The sequence below is a fragment of the Gymnoscopelus microlampas genome (assembly GCF_963454915.1).
Source record: "Gymnoscopelus microlampas genome assembly, chromosome: 13".
Lineage (NCBI taxonomy): Eukaryota > Metazoa > Chordata > Actinopteri > Myctophiformes > Myctophidae > Gymnoscopelus > Gymnoscopelus microlampas.
Genome location: NC_139950.1, coordinates 27,316,982 through 27,343,904, shown reverse-complemented (window position 1 = coordinate 27,343,904; position 26,923 = coordinate 27,316,982). Strand labels below are relative to the sequence as shown.

At 43.3% G+C, this 26,923-nt stretch overlaps 1 protein-coding gene across 1 annotated transcript in view; it reads left to right on the top strand.

Moving 5' to 3' along the window:
- Positions 1-25,559, top strand: part of ccdc85a (coiled-coil domain containing 85A) — a 37,528-nt gene extending 11,969 nt beyond the window's left edge. Inside the window, exons 3-4 of the mRNA XM_084075929.1 lie at positions 23,174-23,231; positions 24,488-25,559. Coding sequence (XP_083932055.1) covers positions 23,174-23,231; positions 24,488-24,503 — 74 coding nt within the window. The 3' untranslated portion in view covers positions 24,504-25,559. The remainder of the gene's footprint in view (positions 1-23,173; positions 23,232-24,487) is intronic.
- Positions 25,560-26,923: the final 1,364 nt, after the last annotated feature.

The window sequence follows — 26,923 nt, the reverse complement described above, 5'->3', positions numbered from 1 at the left end:
TAATATTCAGGTTATTTCGGTTACATGGAGTAAATAGGCTACAGTTGAATTTGTATTAGGGTATATGGGTTAAGGCCCTTAAACAACATCCATATGATTTATTTGCTCAAAGCTACTGTATTTTTTTTTACAAGGTGGTTTTTTCACTTCAAAGCCATCGACCCGTATGAATGAATGAGGCATTAGCTACTCTGCTGTTTATGAATAGTTTGATGCAAAATATTCTCAGGTCCATGGCTCAGGTTTAGAATGATGAACATGAGTGTGTGTGACGTTTGTATAGGCCTACTACTGTATGTAATCTAGTATGTATGACTGGTGTGTGTGTGTGTGTGTGTGTGTGTGTGTGTGTGTGTGTGTGTGTGTGTGTGTGTGTGTGTGTGTGTGTGTGTGTGTGTGTGTGTGTGTGTGTGTGTGTGTGTGTGGGTGCGTGTGCGTGGGTGCGTGCGTGCATGTGTGTGTGTGCGTACACACGCACGTGTGCACATGTGCGTGTGAAGAAGAAGAACTGTTTCCAGCCACTCTTTCTCTGGACCCTGTGTGGATATTTGCTGAATCAGGAAGGGGGGGAATTAGTGTGGAAAACTCATCAGCCTCTACATATAGTACACAGTATACTCCTGAGTGTTCATTTAACTCTTAGAATGTACAAATGTGACCAAATGGACCCTTAAAAGTCCAGTCGGTTGCATTTAGCCCCTGGATTTTGCAGTGTAGGCAGCAGTTTCTCTTCTTATACACAGCCTTTCATTTGGGACTCTCTGTTGTTGCAGATGGAGAGAATAGCGTAGTTTTCCTCGCTTCGATAGACACGTAACTCAATCAGACAGGAACATGAAGCATACATACACTCACATACATAGGTACACACACCAAAGGTTTGCAGGCTCACTGGCAGATACATACTGACTGAAACCTGAGCTTGGCAAGTGATGGTACCAGTTTGAACTAGACTCACTTAAACATTATCTCCTCAACACTAACTGCTGTCAAACATGTATTAATTACATCATTGAACAGCTTCGGTTGTAGAAAGACAACAGCAAGGGTTTTCAATTCAATAAGTCTTTATTTTCAGCACAAGACGATAACATGAACTCAGCTGCTTGTCATGCCTTAGGTATAATAAAGTAGTTAACACCGCACAGAAATAAGGAGTAAAAACCAGGAGCAGATAAAAAGATTGATCCTGCAGTGACCATCGATTAGCTCAGGTGCATAACAGGTGTGTCCTAACACCCAGCTCGTCTAATAATGTTATTGTAAAAGAAGGTCATATAAGGAGATAGTGCCATTACAAGAACAGGGACAAGAGGTTTTCTGTAAAGGGAGTTGACGAGGGGAATGTGGTGTGAAAGGAGGGGTCTGATTTAGGGGCTAATCGGGCCAGGTGAACAGTTGTGAGGTTCACAGTGGATGGACACAGTGACAGTTTCCTTAGACACAGTGGTGAGTCCCCCCCCCCCCCCCCCCCCCCCCCCCGGTGTCTGTTTTTATTTCGGCGAATCGCCTTTCACCGGTGTGGCAGGAGAGGTGCAGCAGGGGGTGTGGCATTTGCAAATAAGCAGTGCACTGCAATTCTGGTTTCAACAAGAACCACGATCCGACTGATATGGCCATATATAGGGATATCTGTATATGTCAGTCCTTGTCCCTTTTAAGGGCATTAATCGAGATCCCTGACGTCATTAGAATATGGCTATATATGGACTTGGCCCCTTTTGTGCCCATATATGGAGCTGAGTGATTTGCTTGTGCCTGATGCCATGATGACACAATGAGGTTAGACAACACACTCCATATTTGGGCATAGCTGCTTTGGGAACTCCTGAGTACATGGTTATGGCTGAGTCATGGTGACATGAGTGTAGTCCAACCACCTCCACCTGCCTGTCCTCCCTTAAGCCAATTTTAGTATAGGATTAATGTATTTTTTAGTTAACATTCTTTGAAAAGTTAAAATGTTTTGTAGCTATGACTGCCTTCCAAAGTTTGCGGGCCCTGGGTAGACAACCTGGCCTGGCGGAAATTGGTGGAGATCTGCGTTCTTAGGAGGAGGCGGAGCACACCGTTCTAGTTAAGGCAATCAACTTTGTAACGTGGTTCTCGCTAAACCTTTTTTTGATGGCCAGCGCGGAACAACATTTTCACTCGCGCGGCCAGTCAGACAGTGTGTGTGTGGCAGACACAGACAGAGCAACAGAGAGAGAGAGAGAGAGACACGTGCGTGCAAACGCACACATTACATGTTAACATAATGACGACATGTTTCTGTAGCTGTAGTGCGATATCAAGTGCATGATGTTGGTGACGTATATATCGCTTCGGAGCACTAATAAGTATCAGTATTGCGCAATAATGTAGTTCCATACAAATACAAACTGTAAGGAAAATATGAAAGTTGCACGCCTGCAATGTAGCGTATTGGATTTCCCATGGCATGCACGATATTAGTTTGGAAGAAATTGCACGACCGGTGTGCTAGTAGTAGGGCAGACAGATAAACGAAGTAGCCTTCCTCTATTAGGGTGGCTTGATTATTACATAGCTTATTATTGCCAGGTTCTGTTTGACTTGTTGTTGGACTGAGCTGAGCTGTCTCTTACATTGAGAAACGCATCTCATAGGACAAGTGCCAGACATATTAACAGCATTTATGATTTCCCCCCAAACTAATTTAACACCCTCTACTCTTTGGCGGTCTGTTTGAGGTGCTGTACTGTAGATTCATTGTTGATGACTCAGCACTTTCCGCACAAGGACATCAGTTTGCTCATGGGATAAATTATGTTTCCGAGGCTCTCCTTCCATGACACTGTGGGAAATTGCCTGCACCTATGCTCTGAATACAGCACACTGCGCTTAACCACGTGAACTCTAGCGTCTCATTTCTGGGCATGTCATTTAGGCAAACATTTGGCAAAAATACGGAAATAGCACACAACGTCTTGCAACGCAACACAGTGTAAGCTTTTAGATCAGCTTACACCATCAGCTTAGTATCTACATTTAGGAAATATATATCGTGTAAATGTAAATCTTAAGCAGAGAAAATAAAATGTTAATACAGTATGTACCGGTATGTCTGTTTCAGAAATACATATTACAATAAAGGCAAGTCACTATGAGCTAAAGCTAAATTCCCTGGCTGGATGACTGTAACCATTTGATTCTAGCAAGAAAAGGCAGGCTGCGGGTGAGAACTCAAAGACTGGGAGAGTGTCTATGAATGTTTTTCCGGGTGGCAGATCTCCCAGTCTGTCAGTAGCTGCATAAACGTGCATCATTCACACTGTGCTGTCTTATTAGCAATGGAGATGAGACACACACAACATGTCCTCCCGCCTGTTCTGGGTTTGCGTTCATGCCACCCACCGTCCGTTTCTCGCCTCTCTCCCTCCCTCTCTCTTTTCTTCTCTTCTTGTATCCCTAGAACGTTCTCAGTCAGTGATACTGTACGTTTACTCGTTCTCACTGATTTCTCTCAATTAAATCGTCTAAATGGTCTGTGTGCTCTTCAGACAAATTCATACCCAATCAAACAAACTTTTTAAGCTGAAAATACCTAGTTTTTGTTGTAGAACAAGGCATTTCAAGTTTCAACAGTATGTAAATCAACCCCCCCTAAGGTTGTTCTATTGTGCCCGTTCAGGCAGCATGGGTCTACAGTAATTCAATTTGTTTTGGCCATTGAGCTGTGCTCCGGATTGAAATGAGGCTGATTTGTGAGTGGATATGCATTATATGTGCTTGGCTGTGTGTTTTTAAATGAGAATGGGGGTCTGTAGTTATTATGTGTGTCTTTGTGCATGTATGTGTATGTGTACGTGTACGTGTACGTGTACGTGTACGTGTATGTGTATGTGTTTGTGTTTGTGTATGTGTATGTGTATGTATTTGTTTACTCATTTATGTCGGTTACTCTGTTACCTAACCTTGATTCTTGTTTCTGTGTGTTTTGTGTCTCCTGACTCTGATCTGCATTTATGTTTGTGTATGTGTACTGCACACATCCGTATGTCTGCATGTAAGTCTGTATGGCTGAGTGTGTGTGTGTGTGTGTGTGTGTGTGTGTGTGTGTGTGTGTGTGTGTGTGTGCGTCCGTGCGTGCGTGCGTGCATGCATGCATGCGCGTGTGTGTGTGTGTGTGTGTGTGTGTGCCATATGAAGTCTGTTGACAAAATGCTCTCCAGAGGTGGGACTGAGTAGGAGGGAAGGAGTCGGCAGGAAAGCTCCATCTACGTCAGTCCACACAATGCTATCTTCTATCCTTCCATCCATCCCACATTCACTCAACTGCCATCTCAAAATCTTCTCATTCTCACTCCTCTCCCTTTTCACCTGGCCTCTCTCTGCCTGTCTGTCTGTTCCTCTCTCTCTCTCTCTCTCCCTGTCTTTCCCCCTGTCTCTCTTTCATTCTGATAATGAGTGATTTAAGTATTTAATCATTTCATGTCTGAATTCTGACCAGTAATGAGTGTGAAAGTTGTTCTAACTGACTCTATAACTGATTTATTATCCAAAATTAAAATATAAGGAGACATAAAAAAGTCATATATATATATATATATATATATATTTTTATTATCCACTAATATGCGGTGAGGAAAGGGGTATCCTAAAAGGCCCAAATGAATAAATAAAGAAAGGTGGGAAGCCAACTTACTGTAATGCAGAAGTAATCACTTAAGCCTTACTTTGTCATACAACGAATAGTGAAAATAGCTGATCTACAAGCTTGCAGAGCTTGTAGATTGGCTATATTTTCTATTTTTTAAAACTAGACCGGTGCCTTCGGGACCATGCAAGTTGGGGATGCATGCCCCACCTGGTTATGCAATACCTGTTGTACCCTGTGTACCCATTGCACGAGTACCTGTTGTACCCCTCTGTCTGTCTGTCTGTCTGTGTCCCTTTTATGCCCATATATGGAGATCTCTGTATCTGTTTGTCTGTCTATCTGCCTGTGTGGCCTTTATGCCCATATATAGACATTTCTGTATCTGTCTGTCCTTGTCCCCTTCATTTATATGGAGATGAGCTTGTGATATCACAGAGTCATGTCAAAGTGTGACATCATCAGTGACACCAGCCATATTAATATATAAATAGAACATAATCCATATATGGGCATGTTACGTTTGTGACGCCCACCCTCCACCCAACGTCCAACCACAAAACAATGTTTATATATGGTTTGACCACATTAGAGACACCAGGAATAATGTGGTTAATTCAAAACCTGAAGGGAGGCGATTACTCCTGAAACTTGCTGAATGATTTCGTGCCCCCCAGAGGATGAATCCGACTAATTCTGGTGAGCCCATGACCTTTCCACCCTTAGGTCAGAATTTCCACTTCCATGCAAGACATGTCAAAATGTACCAGGACTCTGTGTTCCACATTAACAAACACCCACCTTGGGCGTCCCTCCTCAAGGTGGTGAAGCACACATTGTGCATATGTGCAAAATTGTCTTCCTTAATTAATTCCGTGTGTGTGTGTGTGTGTGTGTGTGTGTGTGTGTGTGTGTGTGTGTGTGTGTGTGTGTGTGTGTGTGTGTGTGTGTGTGTGTGTGTGTGTGTGTGTGTATGTGTGTATGTGGTTATGGATGTTTGACTGTGGTGTGTGTGTTCGTTAGGGGTGCGTGCATTAGAAATTTGACCATGCCTGGTTTGTTTACAAGGGTCAAGCATGGAGTTAACTGCAACAGATGGCTTATGTGTGTGTAGGTGTGTGTTCGCGTATCAGTGCGAGCATGTGTTGTTTATTAGTGACCTAGGAGGAAGTGTAAGCGCAGCAGTTTTTGCTGCGCTCAACAGGACATACATCACTACACTGTGCAGAGGTTGAAAGTGCTTTCAAGTAGAGGTCAAGTGATATGATTTTTTCAAGGCCGATACCAATAGAGAACAGGAAGAAGAATATATAGCTTTAGGAACCGAATAGAACAATGGCGCCACTTCTCCACTGAACTCAATAGACGTGGCCGCCCTGTTATTTTGAATGGTGTCCTCAAGCTCAATACCGATACCATTTTATAGTTTATATATTTATATATCATATTATATAATATAATATAAAAGCTCAGCACTATAAAACTGTCTTTGAGACAGCTCCATAGTGCAGGTCAACAGACTTGCATGTTTATGGGCTATGTAACTGGGGAATATGGATAAGCATTCTTTCAAATGACTACAGTACTTCTTGTGTGTAGGTGGAAATTTTGGGCTGTGGGTGGTGCTAAAATCTATTGTGTCAACAAAATCAGCAGAGGTCATCCTCTTGTGAGCATGAAGGTGCACAACAAATGTGGTTGCCATCCAGCCAGCACTTTTTGAGAAATGTTATTTGGGATCAAATTGGTGGATGAACAGAGAGACTAACTGACATAGTCACTAGCATGGCTTAAAACAAACTTCCCTCAAATGAGGGAATAAACAGGCATTAATGATGTTAAGCTGATATTTAATGAAACAAAACTGTGTTTTGGAGCGAATGCACCTACAATATATCAGTGCAGCTCCCTTCAAAAGTAAGGGATGCATATGGGTTAATACTGTGGAATTAGCCATTTTGACCACCCAACTTAAGTAAACTTAAGTAAACCCTTATTAACTGTACTGTCACTCTGGACAACCCATAACACTGCCAGAGTTACAGACCTGTAAGTGTCCATTTGGAACCCCCGCAAGGAACTTTGAGGGTCCCTGGACCCCGCATGGTATAACTAACAATAGATCCCCGGTACTCATATCCAAACCAGCGTGAGTCCACAATAACCCCATTTACCATGTCAGTCTGTGGGCCTGCCTCCAGCAGTGCTCTCTCTCTCTGCTCGGTCAAAGTATGGCAGAAGGAAGGGAGGGTTGGTTGGTTGGTTGGCTCTCGGCTCACTTATGATGCCCCGCAGGGTGGGGAGGGGATGAGGCTTGTGACCCTCCACGCCAACTAAGTCTCCACAATCTGTTCACCCAGCGAGTGACAACTGGCAGAAAGAGAATCTGTGTGTGGGGATACGCACGCACGCACGCACGCACGCACGTGCATGGTTTGAAGAGTGGTAGTACAACACTAGAGCAGCTACAGCATAAGGCTAACAAGCATACAGACTGTGTCTAACACTGAATAGCTGAGTGTGGGTCGAATAGCAATGTGATGGATGTAAGCAGGCTGTATGCATGTGGGACCACTTGTTTGTAATGTGTGGTTGTATGCATGTGCTTGTATGTGTGTCCCTGTGTGTGTGCGTGTGCGTGTGCGTGTGTGTGCGTGTGCGTGTGCGTGTGTGTGTGTTTTGTGAAGTTTGAACAGTGCGTGCTTGCATTAGTGATGTGTCATGACTCATGGCAGCTTTGTGCCAAACTCAAGGTCATTGCGTCTTTCAGAAACTAGCTCTGTGAGTAAAGCCTGATTTATAGGCCTACAAATGCACCGTGGACCAGAAATAACTGATCGATAAGCTCACAACGTTGTGAGCTTATAGATCTGATATTTACGGTCCGCGACACCATCATATAACATGGCATAAACTAGTCTGAACACGCACGCACATACATCCCCTCCTCTCGCTCTATCTGCTTTCCTTAACCACTTGAACGCCAGCATCCCTATTATGGGGGGAATGTTCCCCAAAAATAGCGTTACGAGCTTGTAGATTGGCTATTTTTGGGTTTAGGTTTGGTGCAGAGTGGAAAAATAGCGTACCAAGTATACAATTAAGTATAGAGGACTAAGTGGTTAACTGGTTTCTTTACTTTCACTATACCCACCCTCTGTTTCTTTCTCTGCATCCCTCAGTCTGCTGCTTTCTACTTACATTATGTATCTCTCCTACCATCACCTCTGATTCTTCCTGTCCCCTCCATCCTCTTTCCCCTTCACATCCCACCATCACCTCTCTCTTTCTCTACTTTATCTTTCTCACCATGCCTCCTTCTTCCTTTCTCCCTAATGCCCCTCTCTCCTCTCTGCTCCAGTTTTTTCCATTGTCAGTGTTGGTCTTTGTCCTTTTAGAAAACTTGTTCAGGGAGACCGAGGCGGCAGGCAGAGACATGAACAAAAACATGCACACAACACACACACGCGCACAGACACGTGCATGTCGTGCAGACACAGACATTGTATTGTATTGTAATATGTATTACTGATGAATTGAGTACAATGGACCACAATGGAAACAAATCCCCTGGGGCTTTTTTTGTTATCCTTGTAGCATAACCTTTAACTGTACTACCTGTACTTTTATCAATCTTGTTAATGAAGTATTCAATCAATCAATCAATCAATCAATCAATCAATCCAATCGGTTCCATTGTAGTGAGCATGTTATTACTTCGTAGCTCTGCAGGAGGCTATCATCTATAATTCTGTGTGTTAGTCCGGAGCTAATCTTGAAAACAGTTGGATCGATCAGGGACAGACTTTGAATTCACACTGCCAATAGGCCAATTCAGTACCTACATGCATTTAGTCACATAATTATGATTTATAAAAAATATTCTTTGTGGGTGGACGTTGGGTGGATGGTGGACGTCTCAAACGTAACAGGCCCCATATCCCCCAAGTGTTACCTTCAAAATGAGACCATGCATATGCATTTTAAATGGTTCAAGAACAACAATTAATGTACTTTTGGTATGCTGTATAGGCGTCTCTTTGCAAATTATACAGGATTGTAAACATACATTATAAATATATGGATATTTTCAGTACACGAAGCGGCTTGAAAATCTACATGTCACATACATAACATGCCCATATATGGAGATGTCCAATACGCAAAGCGGCTTGAAAATCTCCATGTCACAAAAGTAACATGCCCATATATGGAGACAATTTCCCAACTTGCATTTTTTCTGAAATATGTAACTTTAATTTTATAATGGAAATCAACCTGAATCTATTTCATTTTTGGTTTTCTTACCACTTTGTAAACGGCACTATATAGTAACAAATAACATAAATTCATATGGGAAAACAGACTAAATTTTAAAAAGAACACTCGCTTCTCTTGGCTGTTTTATTTTTTATATTTTGTGGGGGGGGAGGGGGAGCTGCCTGCTGGCTGTATAGCCATAAGAAATGAACATTAAACCTCAGGAACTATTACTCGATTAATCTTCCCTTGTTTCTGCGTGGTATAAATCTCATGACACATCCCAGATGCTGGTTGAGCATTGCTTCCTTAGCCTTTAATGACCGCAATTGGTCGAAGTTTGACAGCTTTCTTGCTAATTCCAACATCATGGCATGTATCAACTACATCTTCCACATTTTTATATGCTTCTGGAGCCTCCTCCATGACCAGTTTGGGTGAAGCCACTCTGATGGCAATGCCCTTGTCTGCCATGCTGTCTAGAACGTCCTGGTAGTTCAAGTTCTGGCGAGATTTAGCTCGAGACAAAGCACGGCCCGCGCCGTGACAGGTGGTGCCAAAGGTCTCCGTCATGCCTTGCTCTGTTCCAGTCAAGACATAGCTACAAGTACCCATGGTTCCTCCAATCAAGACAGGTTGACCTGTCAGCTGGTAGTCCGCAGTGATGAGTGGGTGGTGTGGAGGGAAGGCTCGAGTGGCGCCCTTGCGGTGCACCAGCAGTGTCTTCTGCCTGCCATCCACTATGTGATCCTCCACCTTGGCGATGTTGTGAGACACATCGTAGATTACGTGCATGTCCAGGTCATCAGCCGTGGTGGTGAACACTTTGGAGAACGCCTTTCTGGCGAGGAAGGTCATAGAGGAACGGTTGACCCAGGCATAGTTTCCGGCGGCGGCCATAGCCTTCAGGTAGTCCTGGCCCTCCTCAGACGCGATGCGAGCACAGGCCAGCTGACGGTCGTTCACAATGATCTTGTCCCTTTTCATTGCCCTCTCCATGGCAGCAAGGGCGTCTGTGGCCACCTGATGTCCCAGTCCTCTGCTGCCACTGTGGATCATGACACACACCTGGCCCTTGCGATCAATGCCCATCTGCTTAGCAGCGTAGTCGTCATAGATCTCATCCACCACCTGGATCTCTGCATAGTGGTTCCCTGCCCCTAATGTACCCAGCTGAGGTAGCCCTCTCTTCTTGGCTTTGGAGGAGACCTTGCTGGGGTCAGCCTGCAGCATCCTGCCGTACTCCTCACAATGCTCCTTGTCCTCTGCCCATGAGTAACCTTGCCTCACGGACCAGTCCACCCCCATCTCTAGGGCCTCCTCCAAGTCCTTGGCATTCATGGGGATGACTCCTTTGGTGCCCACTCCAACTGGGATGTGGTCGAACAGGGCCTGGGCCAGCTGCTCTTTCACGGGCTGAACATCTCCCTCATCCAGGTTGGTTCTCAGCAGTCGCACACCACAGTTGATGTCAAAACCCACACCACCTGGAGACACCACAGCATTGGGGTCACTCATGTCAAAGGCTGCCACGTTTCCAATGGCAAATCCATATCCAGAGTGGACGTCCGGGAGACCGATGGATCTATGCACTATTCCAGGCAGCGCTGCAACATTCCCAATTTGTTTCATTGCTGGAAGGAATCCACCAAAACCACCTCCTTGGGAAGCATTGCGTAGCTCGTCAAACGTCAATTTCTCAAGTGGACCATTGACGTAGAATACTCCTTCAACCTGCATGTTTGGAACAAAGCCCTTTTTGATACGCCAGCAGTTCGTGCCAATCTTTTCCAAGTACTGCAACTCATCATCGTAGGTTCGAGCCATTGTCTTTCTTGTAAAAGCTGTAAATAAAGGGTAGATCCGAACAAAGTATTCTAACTGTGTAGGTCTGCTGTACTGTGCCAGTGCCAACCCTGTGTGTCTACTTATATAAGCGTTGTGACATCATTACTGATGTCAGCAATGGTCCAGTGCTGATGTCACTGGGCCAAATTAAATGGAGGGAATTTAATTTGGGGGATTTGTGTTTGTTATTTATTGGTTTATGGTGGTTTAAGAAAGGTTCAAGTATAATTTATTTACACCAGGCCGATGCCCGTTAGGAACGCGTGTCCCTCCGGTTATGCAATACCCATGACCCTACACGGTCCTCACACCTACGTCACACCGTCGATCTGACTGATATGCCCATATATGGAGATCTTTGTATCTGTAAGTCCTTGTCCCTTGTATGCCCATATATGGAGATCCCTGTTGTCATCAGTATATGGGCATGCTGATATGCCCATATATGGAGATCTCTGTATCTGTCAGTCCTTGTTCCTTTTATGCCCATATATGGAGATCCCTGATGTCATCAGTATATGCCCATATATGGGAATGCCCCCTTTTGTACCCAGAGCTGACAGATTTTTTGCTGATGCTATGACGACACATTGAGGTTAGACAACATATTCCATATTTTCCAATAGTCGGCCTGGCTCAAAAATGTCTCATAAAACAAACTAAAAGTTAAATATTTCAAAAAGTATAGTACATACTGTATGTATAGAAATTTGACTACTCCTTTCAAAACATTAAAAAAAGACATCGGACTCATTATCAAAATCGTCCAATTTAAATCAGTGGCCAAATGGTCACAGCATACAAAAATTGTATCTGTTTTATTCTAGTTTGGTTTGCAGGCGTCTATCTAGGTGGTAACATTGTTCTTCAAAATTGAGCTCCTTCAGCTGCCTCTATTTCTGTGAAGAGATAGCTTTGGCCAGCCAAATAGGGAGGCTTTCTCATGTATGCCTCAATCTGGTCAATTATTTTAATGTGTCTTTGTAGTGGAATTAACCTTTAAATAACCCTTTCCAGCATCTGCTTCCTCCATGTGGATTAGCAGTTTAGAACCTCTGACCCCAATCTACAGTATGCACGTTTGCATTTGCTACAGAATGTGAGCAGAGAGCTTGAGTATGTCATAAGCTTCTGTTAGTGTATGTACCTTGCAGATGTATGTAACAGGCCTGTGCATGTGCATACTGTACCCTAGAAGTGAATAGAGCTCACATATCACACACACACACAGCTCACAACGCGTTGCGATGCGACGCGTTGTGAGCTTGTAGATCGGCTATTTTCAAATAGCCTATGTGTATAAAATAGGGCTAACGTTAGTGTATGTTTTATAATATAATAATTTATATCTACAACGTAACTATTCTAGTAGCTGTCAAATAATTGTAGTGGGGTAAAAGTACAATATTTGCCTCTGAGATGTAGTGGAGTAGAAGTAAAAGTATTGAAAATGGGAAATACTCCAATAAAGTAAAAAATCCTCAAAAGTGCATTCAAGTACAGTACTTGAGTAAATGTACTTAGTTACTTTACACCACTGCAAACCACAGCTGTCAGTTTTACCATTCACACTGCAAGTTAGCAATCCAATGTTCATGTTCACAACAATCTCAAAGCAAAATGAACACTTAAATTATACCGTACAATTTTACTGAGTACTAATAAACTAAACTGCTTGGTGAATTTGTCTTTCCACTGTGGCTTTTCTGTGTCATGTCTGTAGATAAATAGTTGATACTGTAGGTGAGTGACCTGTCCTATGGAGTGATGCTCTATAACATGTCGTGACTGAGTGACTTCAGAGGGTTAAACACACCTGCCTCTGCCCCGCTGTCCCCAAGAGAGGACAGTATGGATGGGATGTGTGTGAGTTTGTGTCGATATGCAATTCATATTGTTTGTGTGGAAGTCATACTGTAGAATATGTACTATATATAGATAGCCATTATGTATTCAATGGGGAGGGGTATGTATGTATGGATGTCTGTATAGGAGTGACAGAAAGAATTGAACTGCATGTGTGTGTGTGTGTGTGTGTGTGTGTGTGTGTGTGTGTGTGTGTGTGTGTGTGTGTGTGTGTGTGTGTGTGTGTGTGTGTGTGTGTGTGTGTGTGTGTGTGTGTGTGTGTGTGTGTGTGTGTATATGCGTGCGTGCGTGTGCGTGTGTGTTCGCAAGCAGGCGTGTGACCGCTGTTTATTCCCCAGTACAAAGTAGAGAGGGGGGGGGGGGGGTTCGAGCGCAACTGGAGTGACAGGGAGGAGGGTGGGGGGGGGGGCTGCGGTGGGGGGGGGGGGTGTCACCGTGACGACCACATCCTGTGTCCACTCAGTCAGGCTTCCTGTTTTCATGACAGGTGAACAAGGACATGCTATAGGACATGTAGGTGGGCTATTATTATTATGTTCAAAATGACACGCAACAGCATCTGCAAACCCTTGCTACAGTGACACATCATTCTGAAGTATGTGTATATGTATTATTTGTTATACTATTTCAAGGCATTTAGATGACAGACTTACATACCATGACTAGTACTGTAGGTAGGGAAGAGTTTAGCATCCTGCTGAACGATAATGGACAACAGATGTACAAGAATCTGTCTTGAGGATGCTGCTGTTAGGAAAATGTGCACTCAACATTCTACATACTTTGAGTCTGTCAATTCATTCTGTCAAGTTTGAGTCTTGCAGTAGATCAGTAGTTCTCAACCTTTTCTGGATCAGGAACCATTTGAAAATCTTTAAAGCGTTCGTGGCCCACCCATCTGACCACTTAAGTGCTCAGATGAGTGGGCCATGTGCATTTTCAGAGCATGTTTATTTTAATGATCAATAAATCGATTGTGTTCCGGCTTGGATCAATGGAACTAGCGTATGCTTTATGTTCCAAAGTCACACACCTCTCTACCCATCCAGCTATGAATGACATTTTGGTTTGGTTTGGTTCATTAACCTTCAACTTCATTGCTTGTCTCCCAGTGCAGCCATTTTCAAATGTCTATGTGATGACACTGACCCATACTCATCTTATAATCCTTAGTTACTGCCCGTGGACTTGACATTTTGGTTCCGTCACCAAAGGTCACTGAATGTAGAAGGTATATCAATCCAGAGACCAACCGGTGCACTGCTGAAGATCTAGCCATATACTCTCCAACCAGACAGAAGACACATTTACTGTAGATCAGAGACAGTACAGGGAAGCCACACTGTACTGTTAGGAGAGAAAAAAGGGAGACAGACGGACAAATAGACTGTGTGTGTGTGTGTGTGCGTGCGTGCGTGCGTGCGTGCGTGCGTGCGTGCGTGCGTATTGATAACACAAGGATGCATGTTTCTTGCTGTTGGAGGCAGAACCAATGACTGTGGAGAGTACTGATCTCCCAAGCCACGTACATCAATAGATCTCTACACTGCAACAGAGAAGCATCTGTCTCAGTGTTAACATTATCAGTCGCATCCAGAGTGAGAGAGAGAGAGAGAGAGAGAGAGAGAGAGAGAGAGAGAGAGAGAGAGAGAGAGAGAGAGAGAGAGAGAGAGAGAGGGGCCAAGGAAAAGGGAAAAAAAAAACTAAAAGGAATGAAACGAGATAAACAGATACGGAAAAAGAGACTGTTTAACTATGTATAGAAGGTAGAAAGAGAGAAATTGAACCAAACGCGGATAAAAGGAAGGGGCACGGATTGAATGTCTAAAAATGTTGATCATTCGTATTTTGATGCCAATGCAATATTATCTTTCCACTGTCATGCCAACAAAGCATTTTGTGCTGAATTGAAATAAGAGAAAAGATGGAGAGAGAGAGAGAGAGAGAGAGAGAGAGAGAGAGAGAGAGAGAGAGAGAGAGAGAGAGAGAGAGAGCGTGATTGAGAGAGAGTGTGATGGAGAGAGAGAGACAGAGAGAGAGAGAGACAGAGAGAGAGAGAGAGAGAGAGAGAGAGAGAGAGAGAGAGAGAGAGAGAGTGAGTGAGGGAGAGAGAGAATCAGAGAAAGCAGTATGTGGGTGTGTGCTCAAAACTGAACAAAACTGAACTGAACACACTATTATGCCGCCAGAGGCTCTCTGTTCGTGTGTGTGTGTGTGTGTGTGTGTGCGTGCGCGCGTGTGTGTTTGCTTGTGTGTGTTTGATTCTGGGGTTTTATACATAAAGCTTCTTTTGGTGCAATTATTTTTATCGACTTTTTCTGTGAACAGTTATTAATGAGAAATATTACATTAAATCACATCTGCAGTCCACGTTTATGTATAAACAACAGAGGATTAATACATGTTATATACCCAAGTCACCAATGTAAGAAAAAAGAGAAGAAAGACAATATAGCTTGAGGAACCGAATGGAACAGGGCACTACTTCTCCATTGATCTCAACGGATGCGGCTCTTTTCTATTGCCCTGCCTTACTTTGAATTGTGTCCACGTGCTCTATAAAAAAGACAAAGACAAACAAGAAAGCAAAAAAACTAAACAACAACAAAACAAAACCAAAGAAATTACAACAAAACAAACAAGGATATCGCTGTCTAGTCTAGCAGTTATGTTATTATTTATACTGTATAATATATACCAATGCAGTGCACCTAAATGCCCCCCCGCGACATTAGCCAAATGCCCACCTACAGTTTAAGAATGTCTTATTTATCTGGTCTAGAAATATTCGACACATGGTTGCCAAATGTTCCAAAATAATTATCCAATGTAATATATTGGGTGGCTTCTCCCTTATCCATTTAAATGCTATGCATTTGTTGCTGCTGTCAGTGTCATGGCTATACCAAAGAAAATAGTTACTCTTGGTGAGGTAAAATCGACAAAGTAAAGCCATGGATGGGGACAAAAGTCCATATGGAGAATCTCCTTAAGAACGCCGTACTCTCTATTTCCGACCACCAAGGTGCCAGTTTTGGGCACACCCAGGTCATATGTATCAAATCACCTATCTCAATTTTACATCGAGGACAGAGCGCAGATAACAAAGTTTTTAAATGACTGATTCTTTCAGGTGTATAATACATCCTATGAATGTGTTTAAAATTAAGAGGCTTATATCTTGTATTAATATTCTCTCTGGGCGTCTCCTAAAAGCTGTATCCAGTGGTTATCATTTGTCTGAATTCCCAAATCTCTTTCTCATTTTGTACTCATGTTGTACCGTTCGAGATTGTGCTGTATTAGCCTTTGAATAAATCTTTGATCCTTCATTGTAAATGGCATAAATGTGTTAGATATTATTGGAGTGAATAAGGAAAGGGAATTATCAATGGCCAGATATTTATTAACATAAAGCTTCTAAAAGCATTATGTCCCTTGGTGTAACAAGCCCATTAGTAATGACGGACGGACGGACGGACGGACGGACAGACAGACAGACAGACAAGTTGATTGATTGATTGATTGATTGATTGATCGATAGATCGATTGATTGAGTTAGAGATACAGTAACAGTATAGAAAGAGACAATCATTTTCCAGAGAAAAGAATATTCATTCTATGCACTCTCAGAGTGAAATTAACTCTGAGGATTTCACTGTGTGCGGGATCTCTGTATAAAAGTGTCTTGTATGTGTGCATGTTTGTGTGTGTGTGTGTGTGTGTGTGTGTGTGTGTGTGTGTGTGTGTGTGTGTGTGTGTGTGTGTGTGTGTGTGTGTGTGTGTGTGTTCTGGGTAGTTAACTAGGCCAACAGCTGCTCTCTGGCAGCTGATTTCCATGCTGCTTTGAAGCTCTTTTCTGCCATTATTTCAAAACAGGAGCATTTTACATATTAATGGACCTCATATTCACCTGGGCACTAGATGGACCGACACACACATGCAAAAAAATACACGCACGTGTGTGCATGCACGTACGTACGCACGCAAGCATACACACACACACGCACACGCACACACACACACACACACACACACACACACACACACACACACACACACACACACACACACACACACACACACACACACACAATGCTTTAAGATACATTGATACACTGAAATAAACTCAAAATCCCGCTAATTAAAAGACAAATACAAATTAACAACACTAACACATGCACGCTCACCTTCCCGTGTCTGATTTGCGTGTTATGTATGCAGAAAAGATGCAGCATATTCAACTTCTGCCTTCTGTATGTGCGTGTGCGTGTGTGTTGTTAAATCAAGGAAATTAGATTAATTTCAGCAAAAGGTGCCACAGGGTCTCTCTGTGTCCACTGCCTATTGTGTGCATTTGTTTATACAGTATGTTCACGAGTAATACGCTATATCGGTTTTGTACTTTCTGCTTGATGTGCCACATTGAGGCATTTGAGGGCGTTTTCACACCTGCCTCGTTGAGTCTGGTCGAATTAAGCTCAAGTGCATTTACCCCCATGGATTGGTTCCTTTAGGCAGGTGTGAAAACAAGAATCAAAGTAGGATGCGGATCAAAACAACCACACCAGACCCTTTTGAGAAGGTGGTCTCGGACCAATTCTATTCACATGCTGATGCAGGTGAGAAACCGATCCAACTACGGAGACCTGTATGGATTTTCAAGCTTCTTGTCTGGCATCATACCCACTTATTCAGTACAGCCTTCGGAAGGCAGCATGTCTTCTTTGCATAATGCCTAGCGTTAGACGCTTGTTCAAATTTGGCATTCTCCTCTCAAAATTGTGCTAGGAAGATTGGAATAATGACTGTGGTGACAAACAAATGCACTTTTTCCTGTCTGTCTGTCTGTCTGTCTGTCTGGACCGATCAAACCACTGGACCGATCAAATATCTTGTGCATGCTGCCAGTAGGCCAAGGAAGTAACTAGAGCCCTGGCCTGCACAGGCCCCAGAACTCCAGCCCTAGTCCAGCCCTGGCCCGTGTTTTTAAATATGTCTACTGTAGTTTAGTTGTGCATAGGAGATGTAGCGTGTGGCAGTGGAGTGAAAGTGTACAGGTGACGGATTACAGACACACAGTCAGTTTCATGCGTGCGCATAAAACACGCACGCACGCACGCACGCACGCACGCACGCACGCACGCACGCACACACACACACACACACACACACACACACACACACACACACACACACACACACACACACACACACACACACACACACACACACACACACACACACACACACACACACACACACACACACACACACACACACACACACACACACACACACACACACAGAACAGAGAACACACAGAGAACACGCACATAGTACATTGAAGCAGATCACACAGCTGTGGTCCAACAGAGACCTGGGATGTTAGTCCTTCTTTCTCTCTCTTTCCGACAGGACCTCAGGGATGCAAGCAGATGCGAGATCAGGTCAACACAGGAGAGAGAGAGAGAGAGAGAGAGAGAGAGAGAGAGAGAGAGAGAGTGGGAAGGTGAAAGACTGCAAGAGATGAAACAGAGATAGGGGAGAAAGAAAGACGGGAGGACATGGACAGGGACAACAGAGATAGTTAAGAACATGATATACTGTAGAGAAGGTACAAAAGAGCGATGAGGTACACTTTATTAATCCCCATGGGGGTAAATTAAGGGTGTGAGCATTGATTGATTAAATACGTTTTTAAGCAGGTTTGTTAACAGTACCGGTACTGAGCATGAATACAAATTTGCAACAGTACACTACTCCGTCTCAACCATACAAACATGCAATCACAAAAACTCAAATGTTTTACTTAAGTAAAAGTATCAATACTGCAATGTAGAAGTACTCTACAAGTAAAAGTAAAAGTCCGAAGTTACTTGAGTCGCGATGCGACGTGTTGTGAGCTTGTAGATCGGCTATTTTCAAATAGCCTAGGTATAAAATAGGGCTAAAGTGGTTCATGTATGTTTTATAATGTAATAATTTATATCGGCAAACTAAAGTTTTCAAATAATTGTAGTGGAGTAGAAGTAAAAGTATAGACAATTGGAAATACTCCAGTAAAGTAAAAGTACCTTGAAATTGTACTACTACAGTACTTGAGTAGATGTACTTAGTTACTTTACACCACTGCTCGCAAACAAACCTGCACCTCACCACACATGAACTCACTCACACGCAGACAAACCACCACAGCATCGCACGCATACACTAGTTTGTTAGCAGTCTGTTAAACTCTTAAACGGTTGTTAAGTAGTCCACAACGGGACGAACAGCCCATGATTTATGGATGACAAAAGGAGGGGGTTCTCATACAGTACATTGTGTATAGTCTGATAGCTGTTGGCACAAAGGAGAGTCTGTACCGCTTTGTTTTAATCTTAGGTAGAATGAGCCTTCGGCATACAGTTCTCGCCCTCTTCCGTAGCTCATAGAGTGGATAGGAGGGGTTTTCCATGGATGGAGTTGAGTTTGTCCCTTGTCCTCCCCTCTGCAACTACTGCACATATAATAGAGAGGTAACTGGAAATCCCAACCCATTCACTTGCATGGAGTTGCTCACCCAGCGCATACTATCTAAGGTCTCTCCACGTCTCGTTTTCGCTCGTTCATGTGTCTGGCCCCAGCTGTAGTAAACTACCCCCAGCCTGTTCAGCTCTAGGCCTATATGGAGCTGGCCTTCCTTATGATCTTATTGAGCGTGTGCAGCTCCCATGCCTTGATGCCACCTCCACAGTATGCCACAACATGGAACAGAATGCTGGGTACCACAGACTGATGAAACATCCTCAATAGCCTGCAACACACATTAAAGGACTTAAGCGTCCTCTGGAAGTACAGCCTGCTCTGTCCCTAGCTGTAGACAGCCTCTATGTTGTCCTTCCAGTCTAGGTCTTTGTTCAAGTGCATGTGTGCATGCACGCGTGGAGATAGTGAGATATGTTGTTCCAAAAAGTTGTCAGTGTCTTTAATTATAATATTCATTAGAGACACACACATTGAGGCTGCTGTGTGTTTGAGAGCTGATAAATGACCAGTGTCTCTTCTCAGCTCCTATACCTGAACAGCTGCTCTTGCCATATGCGTGCTAACACTTTGACACTGTGCACGTGTCATATTTATAGCACAATATGGATTGTATGGTAACAGAAGAGAGAGGAATGTGAGTGTGTGTAATAAATGTAAAAATATGAAATGTCCACTATAAATGCTTGGATGCTTGTAACACTGGTTCAGCCAGTAATTAACACATCGGGTGCCAAACACGGTCTGAACCGTGTGTTTACATAGTGGCGGTTCCGAAGCTTCGGTGCCGAACACGGTCTGAACCGTGATTTCAGTCTTTTTGTTTTTTTCGTTTTTCTCCGCGCGGGCGGGGCTAGAGCAGCTCTGGGAGCACCCATTGTAATCCTGCGAAGGAAGTGCCAGATCACTCACCGGAAACATTTTTTTCCCCCCATCCGCTTCCTGTCTATTTCCTACTTTGAAACGCCTATATCTCCGAATCTGTTTCCTGTGGGGAAAACCGGTCATGCGCGATCCCCCCCCCGTTGTAACCCGCGAGGGGAATGTTATGGTTCCAGCCTGTAGCCAGGCTCATGGCAGAACATGAATCGATGCTTTTTTTTGCGTGGATTTGCTTGTAACGCACGCGGAAACTTTAAACAGCAAAGCGCAGTCAATGGGGAGAATGCTGGCACCCGTGGTAAGTTGTTATGAAAAAATGCTGGCACCCGATGTGTTAAGCTAATTATAGGGTTACCTATTGTCTATTCACAGTTTAAGCTATATTTTGCACATTATGTGAAATCATCTTGATAATTTATACAACTTAAATGTCTCATAGTTGAACCGTAACCGCAACAGGCCGCAGTCTTTTTTTCATATTTTTTTGTAGCCTAATAAAATGCTTTTAAAACCACCGGTTCTTCGGACTTCAAGGAAGGTGACAGGGAGTATGAGAGGAAGAGGGAGAGAAAGTTTCATTTGCACTGGCATCGACTAAATATCATAAGATTATAGTTGACTAAATCTATAGTTTTAGTCGACTAAAATGTATTTTGGCGGGCCTTGATGGCGTCGCAATGAATGATTTTATACTTGGTTGCATGCAGAAAATAGCCGATCTACACTGCGCTGCAACGTGTTGTGAGCTTGTAGATCTGCTATTTTCAGAGCGCAACACCTGAGCGCAACCAAACAAACAATAAAATGACTTGTCTTTTAGTTCTACCGGATCTCTTCTCCACTACTCCAGAACATTCTAGTTTTTATTTGTTGACGAAATTGTCAATATATTTAGTCTTACAGTAGTTTTAGTCATCGTAGCTTAGTTTTTATTTTGTTTTTATTCAGTTATCGTCAGTGAAAAAAGGTAGTCGACTAACATTTTTCGTCATAGTTTTAGTCGACAAAAACAACACTGGTGTACAGCTATCAATTATTGAGAAATGGATGTAATGTTTTATAATATAATTGCGTTTTTGGTGCTCTGTAATCCCGCAAGGGATGCGTTACATAAGACACTGCAATTAAAACTCATGAATTAGTTCATTCATTCAGCGAGAGAGAGAAAGAGACACACACACACACACACACACACACACACACACACACACACACACACACACACACACACACACACACACACACACACACACACACACACACACACACACACACACACACACACACACACACTGGCAGACAGGAAGGCAGGTATACAGTACAGACATATATCTATGGTAACTGTCACTAAAGCTCAGGAAGGAGTGGAAGACATATAACAGGAAGTGCTGCCACCCAGATATGGTGTGACTTTAACTTAAGTGAGGGATGGGGGGAGAGAGAGAGAGAGAGAGAGAGAGAGACAGAGAGAGAGAGAGAAAGAAAGAGGTGGGGTAATATAATCTTTCTACTGTCTCTTGGATGAGTGGAACACAATTCAAAATGAGTGTTATTGTGTGTGTGTGTGTGTGTGTGTGTGTGTGTGTGTGTGTGTGTGTGTGTGTGTGTGTGTGTGTGTGTGTGTGTGTGTGTGTGTGTGTGTGTGTGTGTGTGTGTGTGCGTGCGTGCACGTGCACGTGCGCGTGCGTGCGTGCGTGCGTGCGTGCGAAGCGTGTGTGAACGTGTTTGTATCAGGGTCACCCTGGCCTCACCCTGACCATTATGTGCTGGCCTGATGGTGTGTGTGCGCGCGCGTGTGTGTTGGCCTGTGTACACAGAGAGGTGCACAGGCCAACACACACACACGCACGCACGCACACACACACACACACACACACACACACACACACACACACACACACACACACACACACACACACACAAACAAATGACTCAGTATTTGCCGTATACTTATGCTAAAGGTGAAAGCACGTGGAATGGTAGCGCAAAGGATCTTGGGATTGGGAGCGGCACAGAACAGATGGGGCAAGCGCGATGAGGCGTCAAAAAAAGTTCTGCTACAGTTCTGCTCAATATTATGCAAATTAGAAGCGTACTTATAGCTGGGCGACAGCCAATCTCTATGTAGCAACCGTTTCCGCATTGTGTGAAACTCGACACCACCTCAGATGGACAGCTTAACTGGACTGCTGCAGTCGAGAATATCGATAGCAAGGTCTTAATCTAGAAGTTGTAGTTGAGAAAATTAATCACCATAGAGCAAATTCGTGGTCTATGTTGTGACAAAACTGTATAGATTGTGTACAATCAAGCTGTAATAAATGGACATCGAGCCGGTATGTTTCTCTTGGCTGCCTGTCAAGCACTGCTGCTGGGGACAGCTGCCGCCTTGAACCATCTGGAGTGGTGTGTGTGTGTGTGTGTGTGTGTGTGTGTGTGTGTGTGTGTGTGTGTGTGTGTGTGTGTGTGTGTGTGTGCGTGTGCGTGCGTGTGTGTCACTAAATCCACAAAATAGTTCATCAGCACAAAACGACGGTTCTGGTTATTAATACTATAGGTGGATCATGTTTGTATTGTCTTAAATGCAGACATTAATATATCGCCATAGGGTAGCTGTGATCCGGCGCACAAGACAGAGGTCCAGCACTCCCACTGTCATTGCAGCAGCCGTCCACAGCAGCAGCGCTTGACAGGCGGCCAAGAGAAACAGAGAGGCTCTGCATCCGTCTATTACAGCTTGATTGTACATAATCTATACATTTTAGGCACAAAATAGACCACGTATAGTTAGTTGCCCAATAGGGATTGATTTCACACCAGCGATCACTAGATTAAATGTGCTATTTCCATACAGCGGTCAGTTCTGTCAGATGTCTGTAAATCACAAGTGGGACACACCCACTAAGTGCACCTGCGACATGCCCACAGGCGTAACGCGCTGAGAGGAGCAAGCGTCGTTGAGTGGGTTCATGTCATGAAATGCAGCGTAACCCATTATTACACACCTTCATCATTTAGACTCATGTTCTTCCACTAGCACTATACTGACAACCAGTACCTATGAATCTGACTTATATTGAACTGGGGAGTCCTACAGTAACTGTTACTTTGATGACCGATCATCTGTATTGATTTAGTCTATTGATTTTGTCTGTGTGATTTCTTTCACAGCACTGATATCTGCAGGGTGCTGTACCCATCCATGTAGGAGTGTAAACCATTGGGACAGGTGAGTTCACGCACACGCGCACGCACACACACACACACACACACACACACACACACACACACACACACACACACACACACACACACACACACACACACACACACATACTGTACACCCCTTGACATTCATTGCACAGAGTGTATCTGCTATCAATATGCTTCCATAGAATCAACGAGTGCTGTATGCACAGTGAAGGCGGGCTCATGTAGCTGATGGCTTTTCTGCCTGAAATCTATATTGTTCCACAGCATATTTGTGTTTTTCACAGAACTGTATAGTAGAAATACACTGTAGATTGTTACTTGTTACTGAGGCTCACTGCATGCAGTTCATTGTACATAAAATAATGTTAATACAGTACATGAAATAACAAAATGACGGTACTGCAGGGAAGGAGTGGAGAACATTATACCAGTGCATAATTATTTATGAGTTTGTAATCCATTCTGACGGTCTGCTCTGGAATCAGAGAGTGGCAGATCACAGAATTATTTTTTAATTTACAAGAGAAAATGTATGAGCCAGAGAGCCAAGATGGTTAAACGTTTTTGACAGCATTTTCTAGACAGCGCCAAGTTAACATGTTTTGTAAGATAGTGTGTAATGTGTTTCTTTATGATTTGTGAAATGAAAAAAAGTGTTTCTTTATATACTGTAGTATAATATAGAGACACTTTAGAGAAAAGTACAGACTCCATTGAGTCAATGAAGTATGTAGGGTTTAAGTGGTTCAAATTGGGAGGGCGCACCTACAGTATGTATTTATCATGCCTGTGTACATAATGTACTGTACAGTACTCACGTGTATCAGTGTGAGTGTGTTTGTGTGTTTGTGTGTGTGTGTGTGTGTGTGTGTGTGTGTGTGTGTGTGCGTGCGTGCGTGCGTGCGTGCGTGCGTGTGTGTATGTGTGGAAGGTGGGGTCATAACCTCAGTCCCTCTGCTGTGGCCTGTAGGCTGACTGATGGCATGATGGGAGCAGGACATTCATATTTAATGATAAAGCAAGTCGTTAATGGGAGAATAAATCAGCTACAGGCTTCACCTGGAGAGGAGGGTCCTCATTCTGCTGACACTCCATAGAGCGTGCGCACACACACACACACACACACACACACACACACACACACACACACACACACACACACACACACACACACACACACACACACACACACACACACACACACACACACACACACACACACACACACACACACACTGTGAGTGACATGACTGTGTTGTTCTTGTCTTTCAGCTATGATGCCTCCTGACCACAACAAGCCTCCTGATCACATGCTGCACAGTACACACGCACACGCACACACACACACACACACACACACAGACCATCCCGCCAGAGAGACCCCCATCGCAGAGACACAACACACACCAAGAGCGACCACACGCACACCCCCAGAGAGACCATTTATCACAGAGAGAACACACACCCTCAGAGAGCCCATGAGCGGTGGACAAAGTACTAACTCAAGTATAGATACTCCTGGTCAAATATTACTCAATTACAAGAGAAAGTTACTCTGTCAGATTTGTACTTGAGTTAAAGTGCTGGAGTACTTGATTTAAAAAATACTCAAGTATTCAAAAGAACATGCTTTAAAAAATACTTAAACATTACAAATTACAAATTACAAAGTACATTTTCTTTTTTAATATCAATGCATTGCTGACTGTATTAAAATAAGATTTTCCAGAAATGTTCAAAAAAGTGAAAATAACAAATCTACAAGCTCACAATACAGTACGTCCCAAACTTGGCAAATCTGTTATTTTCACTACTTGAAATATAGGGCTTAAGTGGTTAATTCATAATGTACTTTTTCCCCCTTCCTAGAAATAGTAGTGCCGTCCAAAGTACAATATTTGTCTTTGAAATAGTAGTGGAGTGAAAGTCTGAAGTATCCAAAAATACAAATACTCAAAAAATGTACTTTGTTACTGTCCACCACTGGAGACCATACACCCCAAGAGACCCTGCCTGAGAGACCACAGCCTTCCCCAGAGAGACCATGCACACACCAGAGACCCCATCGCCCCCGATAAACTAAGACCCAAGTACTGTATGATGGACACAGAGATGAAAGGGGAAAACTTTGAAGACGGGATGATGGATGGCGTTCTGCACAAAGAGAAACCGACAAACATGAAAATCTCTGTTGCCAACAAAATAGTTCTACCTCTTCTGAGAGCGAGAGACAGCAAGAGAGAGAGAGAATGAGAGAGAGGGAGAGGGAGAGGGAGAGAGAGAGAGAGAGAGAGAGAGAGAGAGAGAGAGAGAGAGAGAGAGAGAGAGAGAGAGAGCGAATGAGAGAGAGCGAATGAGAGAGAGAGAGAGTGAGGGAGAGAGAGAGAGCACATTAAGGGACATAAAGAACAGGTTTTCTGCTGATATTTCCATGTAATTACTGCAGGTGGAGGGTTTTAATTTATTCCAAGTTAGTTTAGGATGACATTTGAAACAACATACAAAACTACTGTAATGAAAAAAAGTACATTCACATTATGGTCAATGAATCATTCATCTCAATTAATTTTTAGGGTGGCAGTTTTGTAATGAAAACATGTAATGAAATCCTTTTGTAAGACGGTAATGAAATGTAACTAATTAGTGCACATACAGTATGTGATTCTTTCCTCTCATGGCCTGTGAATATGGTCAGTTCTCCCTCTCTCTTGTAGTATTCATTCAAAGATGATTTCTTGGGCATTCTGCTTTATTGGACAGTACAGTGGAGAGAGAGAAAGGACACGAGGAGAGGAGACGGGTCCTGAGGAGGGTTCTAAGGAGGACACAGGCTGCCTCCTCTCATACAGCAGTGGTTCTCAAAGTGGGGTCCGGGGATCCCCAGGGGTCCTTGATGGGGTTCCCCGGGGGTCCCCAGCAAAATGAGTGAATATACTGTAGCATCAGAATCAGTTGAACCACTTTTACCCATATACTGTACATCTGCTATTTGAAAATAGCTGATTCACAATCTCTCAACGTGTCGCAGAGCGACACATTGTGAGCTTATAGATCTGCTATTTTCAAAAAACTTGAACAATTTGAACAATTTTGAATATTTTTGAAACATTTTAACACAAATCTTGTATGGGGTCCTTAGCACAACATATTTTCAAATGGGGGTCCGCAGCCAAATGCATATTTAGTTGGGGGTCCTTGATATGAAAAAGTTTGAGAACCACTGTCTTACAGTATTAGTGCTCTATGTATAATGAAAATTGATTATTTGCCATATACTTTGTTACTGTGTAACTTCACAAAATGTGCTCAATACAGGATCTGTAATTCAAGGTGTTGAATGAAATTATACATGCAGAGCCGTATTAACATCTGAACATTATTTTAGGGGAAAGTTTTTGCTGATGTTTCGCTTTTTGTGAAGGGTGAATCCTTTACCAACAGTGTTCTAGTCACCCGAGACCTTGTGTCAAAGTCCTCATACCGTGTGTGCGTGCGTGTATGTGTGTGTGTATGTCATCTTCAAGGCATCCATGTGTCTAGTTGAGGACAACAGGTCTCATGCTATACTTATTAAGTAAAGAATAGTTTATTTTTCTAAGAGGGCAGAGTATTTAGGGTTTGTTTTGAAGGATCTGGTGACGGTTCAGTCTAATACTCTCTCTGAGCACAATGTTAAACAAAATACTTAAACATGTAACATAAAACAAA